The 13,754-nt window shown below is 37.3% G+C and overlaps 2 protein-coding genes across 3 annotated transcripts; both read right to left on the reverse strand.

Annotated features, from left to right (window-relative positions):
- Window positions 1-33: 33 nt before the first annotated feature.
- Window positions 34-4,663, reverse strand: LOC140787184 (3-ketoacyl-CoA synthase 11-like). 2 transcript variants are annotated; one of them, XM_073135976.1, is made up of 3 exons: window positions 4,533-4,663; window positions 2,439-2,511; window positions 34-2,091 (listed from the first exon to the last, which is right to left on the reverse strand). In XM_073135976.1, exon 3 carries the CDS (start codon window positions 1,900-1,902, stop codon window positions 370-372), a length of 1,533 nt encoding a protein of 510 aa, XP_072992077.1. In that variant the 5' UTR covers window positions 1,903-2,091; window positions 2,439-2,511; window positions 4,533-4,663; the 3' UTR covers window positions 34-369. The 2 variants fall into 2 exon arrangements, with proteins under 2 accessions (XP_072992077.1, XP_072992084.1); XM_073135983.1 differs by having other exon boundaries at window positions 4,547-4,662.
- Window positions 4,664-5,974: 1,311 nt separating this feature from the next.
- On the reverse strand, window positions 5,975-10,538 carry LOC140787197 (V-type proton ATPase subunit c''2-like). Its single transcript, XM_073135996.1, has 4 exons — window positions 10,311-10,538; window positions 10,142-10,219; window positions 6,845-7,015; window positions 5,975-6,718 (listed from the first exon to the last, which is right to left on the reverse strand). The coding sequence occupies exons 1-4, from the start codon at window positions 10,418-10,420 to the stop codon at window positions 6,547-6,549; spliced, it is 531 nt and encodes a 176-aa protein (XP_072992097.1). The 5' UTR covers window positions 10,421-10,538; the 3' UTR covers window positions 5,975-6,546.
- Between the last annotated feature and the right edge of the window lie 3,216 nt (window positions 10,539-13,754).

The following is a 13,754-nucleotide window of genomic DNA, read 5'->3' on the forward strand; positions in this document are numbered from 1 at the left end:
GTAAAACATTTCAGAACATATAATGACAAGGAATGGTCCACATACTGCAGGCTTGCTATAGATCAATATCAATGACAATTCACAGAATCATCATATGAAAATAGTTAGAATGCATACAGACTGCAATGCAAACAGATTAAAACATTAGAGCAGATTGCATGCCCAAGCCTGAGGAGCTACACAAATTGACATCATATAACTCATCCACCCTTCTCTCCAGGCAATTAGGTCCATGCTTTTGTTATTTGATCATCATATGCTAACCAAAACAAAGCAACTTCCCTACTCTATTTCTGGACACAAACTGCAATGCAAGCAATCAGATCAAAGGCAAAATCCACCTCCACCAACAGAAAGGAGGAAGATTTTTCAAATAGCAGAAACCTTAGGAACTGTAACTGGGAAGTTGTTAATCTCATCCATCCAAGGGTTCTTCTCCTTTGCAGGATTGACTGTCTTCAGTGCTCTCCAGACTGCACTGTTACACTTGAAGCCAGACCCAAATGCTATCTGCCAGATCCTATCCCTCTTCTTAACCCTTCCTTTGCCTTCAGTGTAAGCCAATTCGTACCAGAGCGAGCTGCTTGATGTATTGCCAAATCTGTAAAGTGTCATCCTTGATGGCTCCATATGCCACTCTGAGAGCTGCAAGTTCTTCTCCAATTCGTCGAGGACAGCCCTTCCCCCAGCATGAATGCAGAAATGCTCGAATGCCAACTTGAAGTCAGGAATATAAGGCTTGATCTTCATCTTAAAGAATCTCTTTGCCACCAATGTAGCCAAGAAAATCAGTTGCTCTGAAACAGGGAGGACAAGAGGGCCCAATGTGGTAATGTTGGTCTTCAAGGCATCAGCAGCCACAACCATCAGATCCTTGGACAGGGAAACACCAATATTACCATCAGCATCCTCCTCTTGAGTGACACAGGAGAAACACTTATCATCAGCACCTTTGTTGGTTCGAACAGTATGGACTAATTCATACTTAGAACGACTGCGATCTGATCTCTTGTTTGAAAGGAGGATGGCAGCACCACCCATTCGGAACAAGCAATTGGACACCAGCATCGATCGGTTATTGCCAAAATACCAATTCAAAGTGATGTTCTCCATGCTAATAACCAAGGCATATGAATTGGGGTGGACTTGGAGAAGATTCTTAGCAAGATCTATCGAGATTAGACCAGCACTGCAACCCATGCCACCAAGATTGTAGCTAACAATGTTACCCCGGAGCTTGTAATGGTTTACAACCATGGCAGAAAGAGACGGAGTCGGATTAAATAAGCTGCAATTTACAACCAAGATCCCAATGTCCTTTGGCTTCACATTAGTCTTGGCAAAGAGCTCATCAATGGCACCGAACATGACAGTCCTAGCCTCTTTCCGTGCCTCAGCCATTGAGGGATTGGGCGGAATATTGAGGACAGCCTCAGGAAGGTAGGTGTCTTCACCAAGGCCAGACCTTTCAAGGATCTTACGCTGGAATTCAAGGTTCTCATTTGTGAATGAGCCCGTCAACGTTGACCGCTCCATAAAGGTTTGCCTAGTGCATTTGCGGGCTTCTTCCGGCTTGTAGCACGAGAAGTTGACGAGATAGACTGGGCGCGGCCGGGTAAGGAAGTAGACAGTGGACAGGAAGACGAGAAGCGTGGAGCAGAGAACGACGGATATGAGGTTGAAGCGGAGGTGGTCCCAGAGGTCATGGAGGTCATGGAGGGAGAAGGTGGAGATTTGGGCGGCGACGATGACCATGAGTGGGGAGAGAAAGAGGTACATGCCATGGGTGATGAGGTAGTGGTAGCCAAGCTTAACGTACTTGAGCCTCACAGATTGCAGGAAGTCAGGGAGCCTCCTTGAGGAGGAGGTGGGATTTGGGGCTGTTGGGCTTGATTCAGCCATGGTAAAGCTTATAAAAGGAGGAAGCTTAGAGCTTTTCGAGTAGGGAAAAAGGGTGGAACAGGTAAGGGATGAAGATGGTTCTTTTTTCTTCTCCTTCTTCTCTTTCCTGAGAGGAGAAGGAGAAGAGGTGGTTCTTCTTCCCTTTCGTTACTATCAAAAGGTTATGTATTTGGTGAAAGATGGATCTCCCTGAGAATAGAAGCAGAAATTTATCTTTAGAAAAATTGATGAAAGGAAAACTGAATGATTCACAGATCCAAATCTCATAGAAAGTAAAATAAATAAATAAATAAATAAATAAATAAAAATCGATTTATTCTGCAAGAAATTAAGATCAACAGGATCGCAATGTAGCAAGTGGAAACGATCTCGCCAAAGAAACAAACAGAAGGGAAAAATCAAGGGAAAATAACACAAGCGAAAACCCAAAACGAGAAGGGATTATATAAAAATAGATCGAATAAACCCCGCATTCACAACGATTTCACCGTAAAATCCTGATTAAAAAAAAACGATACCCAGATCGACATACTGACCTCCAACCTCGATCCCGCTCTCAGATCGTCCAGATCCCGATAGAAAAGGCCGCCTCCTCTCCTGCACCGGAGTCTACGAGAGCACAGGAGATATATAAGGGTAGGACGACACAAGAGAAAGAAGTATTATTAAAGAAGACAGCTCTCTCTCTCTCTCTCCCCCTCTCTCTCCCACCCCCCCTCTCTCTCTCTCCTCTAAATCTTTGTGGCGCAGCGGGGTACAACGTGTGCGTTCCACGTTGTGGGAAGAGAGAGAAGCTTCGGAGAAGAGAACGGAAAATTCCGATCAAATTTCGAAAAAGATTTTGGCGGAAAAGACACAGAACGCGGTGGTTTGGAGCCGGCGGCGCGGACGACGTTGACCGATCTCTCTCTTCTCCAATCTCTATAGAAGAGCTTTTGGAAGTAACGGGCATTCGGACTTTGACGGATACTTATAAACCACAATTCTAATATCAAAATTTGATTCAAATTTCGAAACGTCAAGACAATGCTTAACGAGTAATTAAGCATATTATCCACCAACTGTAGAATAATTGGCCTATTCCTAAACTTCATGCTCGAATTAATGCTTAAATAATTAAGTCCAAATTAATCAAATAAAACCTGTAGAACAAGGAGACTAGGGAGGCATTGTTTTGATTTAATATCGTTTTACTGACAAAATTATTATTTTCCAAACTATTTCCAGTTTTATTATTTCTGATTACTGGCTAAGAGAAGAGCAAATGTTTCCGGTTGTTGTTTTGCTGCTCTATAGGTTTGAGCCTTTCCGCGTCTTTATAGCCAACAACCGCTTCCTATTTTGGTAATTGTATTTTGTATACATAAATATATTTATATTTTTTCCATTCGGTCCTACTTATTTTTCCCAATTTTCAAATATCAATTTAGATTTTAGTAAGGATCAAAACTAGGCTTACACTGGTGTACGACCGTTAAAACAATATATGTCATGACTAATAACAGTCAAAATAAATCATAGATTGAAATGTTAGTATTCTTACGGTATATCTTTAACCATTCAAATTATGAAGGAAATTAATCAGATCTTCCCAATAACATATCATAAGATCAAAATAAATAAATTCATACAAAGTTATGTAATATTAAATAAAAAATTTGACAAAATTTTTTAATTGGTGACGAAAAGGTGCAGTTCTTAACTCATTGTTGCCGAAGAATAAAAAGTTATTCTTATTCGTCCATTTCTTTTCATATTTTCACATGACATAATTTATAATCACTAATAATGCAATGCAAAATTGTGATTCTCTATATTTTTTTCTTTATATCTATATATATATATATATATATGTATATTTGTAGTCTGAAATCTGATTAAGTTCTGGTCCGAACAATTATATTCATTTCTTTTTCATTATTACAGCGTTGTATCATACAAACTTAACAACTTAGCATTCTAATAAGTTTTTATACAGTTCAACATTTTATATATAAAAAAATTTCTAATAAAACGCTAAATTTATTCATGCCAGCAAATTTATTCGCAATTTATACAACATATGGAAGACATCACGCATCTTGTTTTGAAGCCACTAAGATGAGAGACTCAACTGCCACAAAAGACGCTAAACATTTAAGCGATTTTAGCGTTATACAGAGAGTGCTGGTAATTTTTGTAGGCCATATAAAGGCTAAAACTTGAAGCGTTTCTTAGCTGTCAGCCAGTTTGGACAATCAATCTCTCTCTCCTATAACTTAAAAACTAGCAATAGTAAAATAATATTAAAAAAATAAATGAAGGTCGACTGGCGACGTCTTTAATGTAGTCAGCCGCTTGTGTATGAATATGATTACGCAGTCCCTTACGTCCACGGGACCTTTTTTTTTTTTTTTTGTATCTAGGATGAACCGGGATACGGACGATTAGGTTGAATAAGTTTGGGATTAACTAGTTATTCCGTCATAAGAGTGGACAAGGGGCGGGGCCTATCCGGGTGGTCAGGTTCGTAGGTGACAGATGTGGTCCATTGGGAGTGAACCGGACATTGCTCTTTATTCGTGCATCTTATTCTAATGAGCTGTGTGTGTGTGTGTGTGCGCGCGTGCGAAATGGACGGGGTTACTCACATGGGGGGACTCACATTGGGGCTCCACTGTTCTCCTCCTGCTCTCGGTCGGGTCTCTCTTGCCAAGTTGCAACTTTGTCCCTCACCCTCTGACTCTGAGGCATGAACTGGCTAATCACATGGCCGTGTGGGGTCCTAGACCTCACAAAACCCCATGTCTGTACAAAGATGAGGCTTTTAGATTACCCTCATATAGTATGTTTATATACACAAAAGTTGATGCGGTATGAGAAGTGGCATGTTACCTTATAACCATGGTGGATGCTGGATTGAGATCTTGAGATCATTCATGGCCATGGCAACTTCTTAATGAGGTGGTGGCTTCTCTTGTGTGGGATCTCTGCCAGGAAAGAAGAAGATGCTTGCAGTTTTTATAAATGCAATTCATCTAAACATTGCCGTTCTTCAGAAAAAATTTAAAATAAAAATTGTACAATTGCCTGGGTGCATGCATCTAGAGGAGATTGAAGAGAGCAAGTGATGATGTTGTTCAAGAAAGAAATAAATTGACATATAAAAGTTGGGGGAACAAAAACATAGAGCAATATTGAAGGCAGATAATTTTCAGGATTAGTGACTCCAGTAGTATAGGCACATGCCAAAGAATCTGGATTAGTTGGTATATGCCAACTCTTTCATAACAAACCTTTATGTCATGTTGGACTAAACTCTAAAGAATTCCCCACTTTGCATGTGATGAGCTAACCGGCAAACTAGCCGATAAATAAGTTCCTTAGATTCGAATATGAAGCAAAGCATGCTCTGTCAAAGGTACAAATTTGAAGGAAAAAAAGGCCAGCCAACAAATTAGGTTTAACATATTATAATACAGAAAGCCACCAAATATGGCCTAGACGAGCCAATTAATTTATATTTAGATGGCTAACTCCACGTCAAATTAGAGCTTTTGAAATAATTATCGTATCAGGAGCTTAACTCTGAACCAGGTGATCTAAACAAAAAAGATAACCGTCAGTGACTGGCGCTAGTATTTTATCTCAATAAAAGTCCTGAAGCTTGTAGGCTTATATTATCATATATTAACCCCTGCTCGTCTCATAGCTTACTCAGTCTAGAGCTAAACCTCACATCTGACTCAAAGAAAGTCAGAAACAACAGAGAATAATGCAAAGAATGTCCAGCTGTGAACAGAGAATGTAAATAAAGAAAATGCAACAAGAATGATCAACATTTGCATCGGAGAAGCAAGAGCAAGATGATTAAGAAAACAAAGTGCCTTAATCTATAGCGCCAACCTTTATTTTTTGTAGAGATAAGAGATAAAGTAGGAAACCTGAATAAGATGAACTTTTGAGAGGAACTTGGAGTTTAAGAAGAAGAAGCTATACTTGGCTTGGCTTTCAGCAAATTACAGACAAACAGAGGTACAACACCGCCAAAGTAGGGGTACTCAACAAGTCAGCTTCAAGTCTCTAAACCTGATGAAAGAAAAGTTGGCATCACATTCAAGCACATTTATATATCTAGGTAAACAAAAGTGCCTTCCAATGGCACAGATGAGTTTCTACTTTCTACAATATAAAATATTATTTTCTGTCAACTCTTCTGTAGGTAAGAATGCATTCTCGCAAAATCTTCAAAGTGTTGGCTGTAAAGTAGATTTCTTCACTGACTTCAACATGGGAAACTTCTGACAACCTTCAGTTTTACAGTTAACCATTGAAAAGAAGTAGAGCACCCAAATAAACCAAACAAAAGTTGCAGTTACAACTAATGAAAGCAAATATGTCTGACCCCCTTTAGGTTTATAATGCATGCATTAAAACCCCAAAATATTGAACAACTTTATTTTATGGCACAAGGGGATTCTGTCTGCAATGGCAGATGTCATTACACGTGGCATACTATAAGCCTTATGTGGAGAGGACAGTAGTGGGTTTAAGAGGAACGTAAGATCCTAGATGATTGCAGACTCATCTGGAGAGACAAAACTTGCACAGAACTTCATACGTCCAGAAAAATAAGGAACTATGTTTTCCTCGAACTGTAAGAGCTCATGCTGTCTTTACAGGCCACGATGCTTGAGCTGACATAATTATACCAACGATCACACCAAATAAACCAAGTGCACTGCCAAAGATTTCAATCACTAGAATCTTCACAAAGAGGGAGGAGTTCTGAGCATCAGACAACGCACAGCTGCTTCCAATTATTCCAACGCAAAGCCTGTTTTTCAAGAAACATCCAACAAAGCTTAGTCCACCATCATGATAACACCAGCATACACTTTTATATTGAGGAAAGTAATGAGCATTTTCTAAGGAGAATTGAGTTGAGGTCAAATAGACATACCCACAGTAGAGATTTGCAAATCCCACAATGATCCCAGAGGCAAATATTGCATATCCAGCTCTCAGAGATTCTGGATGGTATATCAGCGATGCTGGCACACTTTCCAACTTAGTTTGTAAGATGATTGCAACAATAACACCATATATAGCAACAGCCTCACAGAAGATGACACTGGAAAAGTTCAATAAAAAAAAATTTAATGAAAAGAATTCCATGCACAAAGACACATGGATATGAAATATGAAGAAATAACAAGGATTGTCATCGCCAATTAGCACAGGGTGCGCTGATCAGTACATGCCGTGCTGACACAATACCATCACACAGCAAAGTGATCCGTTGATGCAAAGCGGCTAGAGGAGGCGACTAATAGTAGAGAGCATCAGTGTTAAGCTGTTGCCCTCCTATCTCCTTCATCATGCCCTAGCTGAGGTTGAAAAAGATACGAAAAACCGCAAGTTGGTCGTGAATAAAAAGGATTTGTTTTGTGAATCTAACTTAAAAGTAGAAGGCAAGGAATTAACGAGGAGAGTGTTGTCGTGGGAGGCACAAAACAAATCCCCCTCTTGCATGGGGCCAACATAGGAGCCTTGCAGCACGGTCGGTAAATGCCGCGACATATGCCATGCCGGCCAATCCTTAAAATTAACCTCTATGCTCCTAACTTGATAAATATTTAATTGATGAAGCTGCCATGAGTAAGTTAAAGTCCAATGTGGCAAAAAAAAGGAATACGAAATATAAGCTAATTCTATATTTAAACAGCCTAATGTGAAATGTGTAAGCAAAACTAGTGCAACCATGCGTATCAGCATGTGCCCATAGTTCAAATAACTAGTCCACACGTATCAACATGTGCTCGTCAAATAACTAGTTTAACACTGGGAAATGCGTGTAGGTATCAGTGCCAAACATATTGGATCTATCTGGAATGGAAGAATCCCATTTACATACCCAATAGAATGACTTGCAACCAAGGATTCCAGTTTCGGGGATCGGCTGGTTTCGACCTGTACACCCACCTACAGCAAACAGCTGCTGTGACAGCAGCTGTCAGAGAGAGAGAGAGAGAGAGAGAGAGAGAGAGAGAAGGAGAGGGAAAGATAAAAAAAATAGGGTGAGAAAGAGAGAGAGAAAGATAGAAAAAAAAGTATAGGAGAGAATGGATATTTCAGACTAACAATTAGAGGGATAGGAAAGAAGAGAGGGAGGAAGAGAGATTTTTATTTTTTAGGCTTTATATGTGAGTAATTATTATTTCTTATTTTCTTATAATTTTTTTCTAAATTTTTAGAAATTTCTCAACATTTTTAATAATATTTAGAATTTTATTTAATTAAAATAGTCCGATCCGATATAGGCGGGCCGATACGTATCATTTTTCTGAACGGCCGATCCCGACCCCGATACCGATTTTTGGAACCTTGCTTGCAACCATCAAACAAACCATGGTAATTCGTAATTCATCCTTTTCCTACTACGTCTTGACTCAAACAGGTAAACTATGAATATGAAGAAAGAGATATTAAATAATTCTTCTGTAATCACATGAACCAAGTCAAAATGATAAAGGCAGCTTCGATGAAGCCATCTTTCAATACCGAGAATGATTGTTCGTGTGCTAATGTTAATAATGTTAATAATGTTATTGGTAATTACAAGATTCAAATTTTTCACAGGGCATAATGTGAAACTAAAGAGGGAACTCATGCTATTATTTATACAAGCCAAATAAAATATGAAACTGCAGTTAAAATATAGCTTGGAGGATATTGTTCCCAGGAAAACACTTAAAATAGATTTAGACCTTAGAGTACTTAAATTTCATCAAACATTTCCTAAATCACAACAAGACAACAAGAAAATGACTGAATTCGTTTCTTAGATAACAGTAGACTATAAGAAAACCAGCAAGACTAAATGGAAGTAGTTTAATTGATATTAATATTTTAGGGCATAATTATCTAAAACCATGCCAATCTTGTAATAATAAAAAAAAAAACATGTGCAACAGTGGTTATTGTATATGTAAAAAAACAATATGAAACCATGACCATTATAATGCTGCAGGATCTTCATTTTATAGAAACAGAAACTTCAACAAATAGCCCTAATCAGCAAACCACAAGGGTAAAAAAGATTTGGGTACAAGCAACATTTGGACAGTAATGTAAAAGGGAAAACAAGTTGGTATGAACAAACTTTAATAGCATACACAATTTGACAGGACTATTTGGAGATCTACCAGACCTTTGATTACTTTATAACTAGGACAACCAGCAGAGGCTTCCCCATGACACAAAGTACATTTTCTTAGGCTCTGGTTTCACAATGAAAGTTAATTGCAAGGAGTGACTAATATTTCTTGTCTTTGAAAAGAAGACCAAACTATTATTTTAAGATTTTTGCAAGATACTTATAGAAATATTACTATCTATAGAAAAGTCCAGTCCGAAAATTTCTATTAGCAGCCAGCAAAGATAACTTGGAAAATTGACCAAAAAAACATTTTTGTCCCTTGGTAAGATTTTTACATCCAAAACTGGAAGGTTTAAATATTTTCAGCTATATTTGTTTAAATTAAAACAGTGATAGGAACTAAAGGAATAAATAAAAAGAATATACATATAGAAACAGGAGGAGTTATCAGTCAATTACGATATACCTAAAAAATTAATATGAAATATATGAAAACGGGAAAACACAGTCCTTTTAGCCAAATCCAGGGTTTGGGTTATATCAAAATGCGAAGGGAGAGCACTACCCCCTATTTGCTGCTAAAAAACAGACTCTAGAGGTGGTTTTAGCTAGGGAGTGATGTTGCAAATAGCAGGTCCTTAGCATCTTTCTCAGACGAGGGATAAGGCCTTTTGACAAGTAATATTTCAAAAGTTCTCCCTTTCCTTGCAATTTCCGTTCAACAATTTACCCAATTTAATGGAAATTTGTGCCTCCTTGTAATTTTATTTATTGGTACTCAACTCAATCTTAACTTGCTGAAGTTAAGATCAGTCTCTCCTAGACTGGTAAAGAGTTACTAAAATCTAGCAGCACAGCCCATGACTAGTAGTGATTGCAAGGACGGATTTAATATGTGAATCTTTAATCCGTGACAATTAACGTTGAAAAATTCCCATAACAAAAGGGACAGCAAGCTTGGCGCTAGCATCCTTCTTTAGCCATTGATGATTCAATGTTATATAATTTCTATCGCAGGATGCGACATGAAAAAATTAGTATCATGGAAATACTTCTTTCAGATGGAAACTAACAAATTTTAGGTCAGCAAAGACACACCTAATGAGATTCTTCGAGGTAATCCTTGGAGCTTTAATGGCCGCGCCAATCAAACTACTCCCTGTGATATAGATTCCCCTAAGAGAGTACAGTAAAACAGTGAAAGATAAGGAAAAGAAACGAAGAAGAAGGAAACAATGAGATATAAAATTAGAATCCAAATGATCACCAGGCAGCACCAAGCACGGAAACGCCGATGGAGATCGCGATCCCGATGGAGGCGAAGGTGTAGGGCGATATCTGAGTCAGAGCTCGTGACCAGGTGCTTGATCCCGCCATGGCGAGGAGAAGGAAGGAGATGAGATATTTTTTAGGGTTTTCCGAGAGATTTGGGCGAAGACGAAGGATTGCAGGGATAGGAAGGAAGATTAAGAGAGATGGTACGTGGTTAATTGGACGTTCGGAACCATTGCCACGACCACGAGCAGAGGATGTAGATGGGTCGGATCTAATCACAGGACTCGACCCGATAATTCGTACCATTATAATTTTTTCATTTTATAAATTATAACCAGATACTATTGATTGGATCGGGTCGGGTCCAACTCTTCTGAGCCCGATAGTAGGCCTGAGCCCAATATGGCCCAAAATAATTATTCTTATAACAAACCCAAACTCAAGCCCACTCTATGCACTTATCAATCTTACTAAATTATGCATACTTCTTATAGAAAGGTGTACATCTAATATATAAAAATATTTCACTTCATTTTTAAGAGCCCAATTTTGCTACTATGAGAACTTGACTAATTTTTATAGGGATATTTGCACTAAAAAATCATTATTAGATTTTTTAAATTGTAAGATTAGGCACTTATGCGTATCTTTAGTATAAATTGTACACGCTCACTTATATAAATATGTGCATCTAGTATAGAAAATGAATGTGCTCAATTTTTTAAGAGCCAATCTTATTATTACTAGAAACTTAGAGCTTTTGTATGCAAATGACACTAGGCAAGTCATTGTATGTCAAGAGAACTCTAGGTAGTCTCCTTCATTTTGTGTCATCTTAGAAAGCAAGAGAAGAGAAAGAAGATCTATCTTAGAGTTTTGCTAAGAAGAAGGTGGGTGACCTTCTATTCTACTTCCTACCTCTCTTGTGAGCTTGTCTTGTAAGTTTGAATTTTTCAATTGTAAAGACTTGGTAAGTTATTATCTCTTGACGTGAAAATTATGATCCATATGTATTGTGATTATTTAGGTGCTTTGTTGTGAAGTTATATTCTCCATTCTTATTCTATTTATGGTTGTCCAATTTTGAGTGTGTAGGAAACATTTGATTTTTACACTAGGAGGAAAAAAGATTAGAGGATTAGAGGATGCCAGTTTTCTCTTCATAGTACTAGAGCTACAAAAGGTTTTTGTAGTGGGTTAGAAATCTTATATCCTTGGAAGCAAGAGGAAGGTATTTCAAGTTGTGCACCCAAGGTGTTTGTTAAATTGTTTCTATAATAAATTCGATGAGAAACTTCAATTATCTTGGAATAGAAAGGCTCACAAGTTCAAATTACCTAATATGGAATTCATGCATAGAGGCATCGAGAGATCGTTTATGGGAGTTACACCAAAATGTTGGATGATACACTAGGAAATGAAAAAGAAAGAAAGAGATAGCTTGCTAGAAGTGGCAAGACTATTTGTTTTTAAAGACATCTATCCATAGGATATGCTTGATCATATCTTGGAGGCTAAGATACCAAAAGATGTTTGAGATACCTTTAAGAAGTGTTGATAAAAAGAAGTGAGGCCAAATTGCAATTTCTAGATAATAAATTGTCAAATACAATTCAAGGGAACATAAGGATTGGAAAGTACTTTTTGAAAGTAACAAATTTGTACAGATATTTGAGATTTGGATGAACCGATTAGTGAAGCAAAGATGAAGCGGTACCTTATTCAAAGGCGTTGAAAGTAATATTATCTTTTTGTCTCGTCACTATAAGGTTGGGCTAGAGAACCAAGTATGGTAGAGTTTAAGAATTTATTTAGCAACCAAGAAAAATTGGTGAAACAAATGGTGAATTGTTCATTTTTTGATAGAAATGATAAAGAAGAGATTTTGTTTACTAAAAATAAGAAAGGTGATCCAAGTAGAGGGAAGACAAATACAAAGGCACATGAAGGCGAAAGCTCAAGCTATAGAATTGAAGCTCCAAGGAGAAAATTCTCAAATGCTATCAATATGGCAAAGTATGGCATATTAAAAAAGACTATTTAAGCTCAAACATGCAAATATTGGCTCTAGAAAATCTCAAAGAGAGCAACGACAAAATCAAGACTCTTATTGTATATCTAGGGATACTTTAGAAGGTGGCTCTAAATATGTTCAAGCATTGCCAAATGTTAACTATCATAATGATTAGATAGTTGACTCAGGGTGCATCATTTGATTAGTGAAACGTCCAAATTCAATGAGTTCATACACTACGAAGAAAAGAATGCTATTGTCACGGCGGACAACATGGTTCATCCGGTGGTGAATGAAGATGTTGTAAAGATGGATGAAGTCACTTTAAAAAGAGTTCAATGTGCTAAGTATAACTAAAACCCTTATTTTCATTTCTCATGTAGCATATTCTAGTCATTATATTCTCTTTAGGCCTAATGATGTGTGAATTATATGGAATGTCAGGAATATTGATGTAGATGTCATCCATTATTGAAAGAAAGTGAAATCTCTTTATGTTCTTTCGATCTAGATTTTATATGTGGAGAAAACTAACAAGAATGTCAATGCTAATTTATGGCATGCAAGATTGGCACATGATAAAATAAAGCATATATTCTCAAAAAAGTTGTTGTATGAAATAACTTATCTAGATGATGTCAAAGTTGATGGTGTATGTGAAGGGTGCCAACTTGGAAAACTTCATCGTTTATCATTTGAAGACTCTAAGTCAAGATGCATGAAGCCGTTTGATCTTGTCTATATGGATATCTTGGTATCAAGTTATTCTGGGTTTAAATACATGCTTCTTTTTGTAGATGATTATTCAAGCTTTTCTTAAGTGTATTTTCTTAAAGAGAATCTAAAAGTCTTTTTCAAATCAAGCTCTTCAAATTAATTATGGAATATGAGTAAATAATCAAATGCTTAAGAAGCATGGTGGTGCCGAATACATCTCAAAGGAGTTTGATGGATTTTATAAAGAGCATGAAATTCTTAGTAATTGATTTGTGCTCATACTTTATAACAAAATGGTGCGGCAAAGCACAAGTTATGGCATCTTTTGGAAGCATGCTGATATTGGTTATATTTCAACAATTTGCTAAAGGAATTATAGGTGGAGGCAATGATGTGTGCACTCATGTCATCAATCGGACGCCATTGAGCTCTTGTGACATGAAATCTCCTTTTGAGTTATTATATAGAATGAAGCTTTCTAATGCATATTTTTAAGTATTTGGTTTCATTTGTTATATGCATGTATCCAATGCAAAGTTGACCAAATTTGATGCTAAGAGGAAGAAATATATTTTCCTTGGCTATGATACTTAAAAGAAATGGTGAAAATATATGGATCTAAAGACACACAAGTATATCATTTCTAGAGATGTTGTGTTTAATGAAATGTCTTTATATTATGATCGACTGGCCGTTATGCAAATG

This window comes from Typha latifolia, chromosome 1 (genome assembly GCF_019914945.1).
Source record: "Typha latifolia isolate L0001 chromosome 1, TyphaL0001v2, whole genome shotgun sequence".
NCBI lineage: Eukaryota > Viridiplantae > Streptophyta > Magnoliopsida > Poales > Typhaceae > Typha > Typha latifolia.

What these genes read in the sequence shown, in the direction of transcription:
- LOC140787184 (XM_073135976.1), bottom strand. Translation starts at nt 1,902, where the DNA reads ATGGCTGAATCAAGCCCAACAGCCCCAAATCCCACCTCCTCCTCAAGG.
- LOC140787197 (XM_073135996.1), bottom strand. Translation starts at nt 10,420, where the DNA reads ATGGCGGGATCAAGCACCTGGTCACGAGCTCTGACTCAGATATCGCCC. An exon ending in ACCTCGAAGAATCTCATTAG is followed by an intron (nt 7,016 to 10,141) that starts GTGTGTCTTTGC and finishes GAACTTTTCCAG; the next exon opens with TGTCATCTTCTGTGAGGCTG. An exon ending in TTTGCAAATCTCTACTGTGG is followed by an intron (nt 6,719 to 6,844) that starts GTATGTCTATTT and finishes CTTGAAAAACAG; the next exon opens with GCTTTGCGTTGGAATAATTG.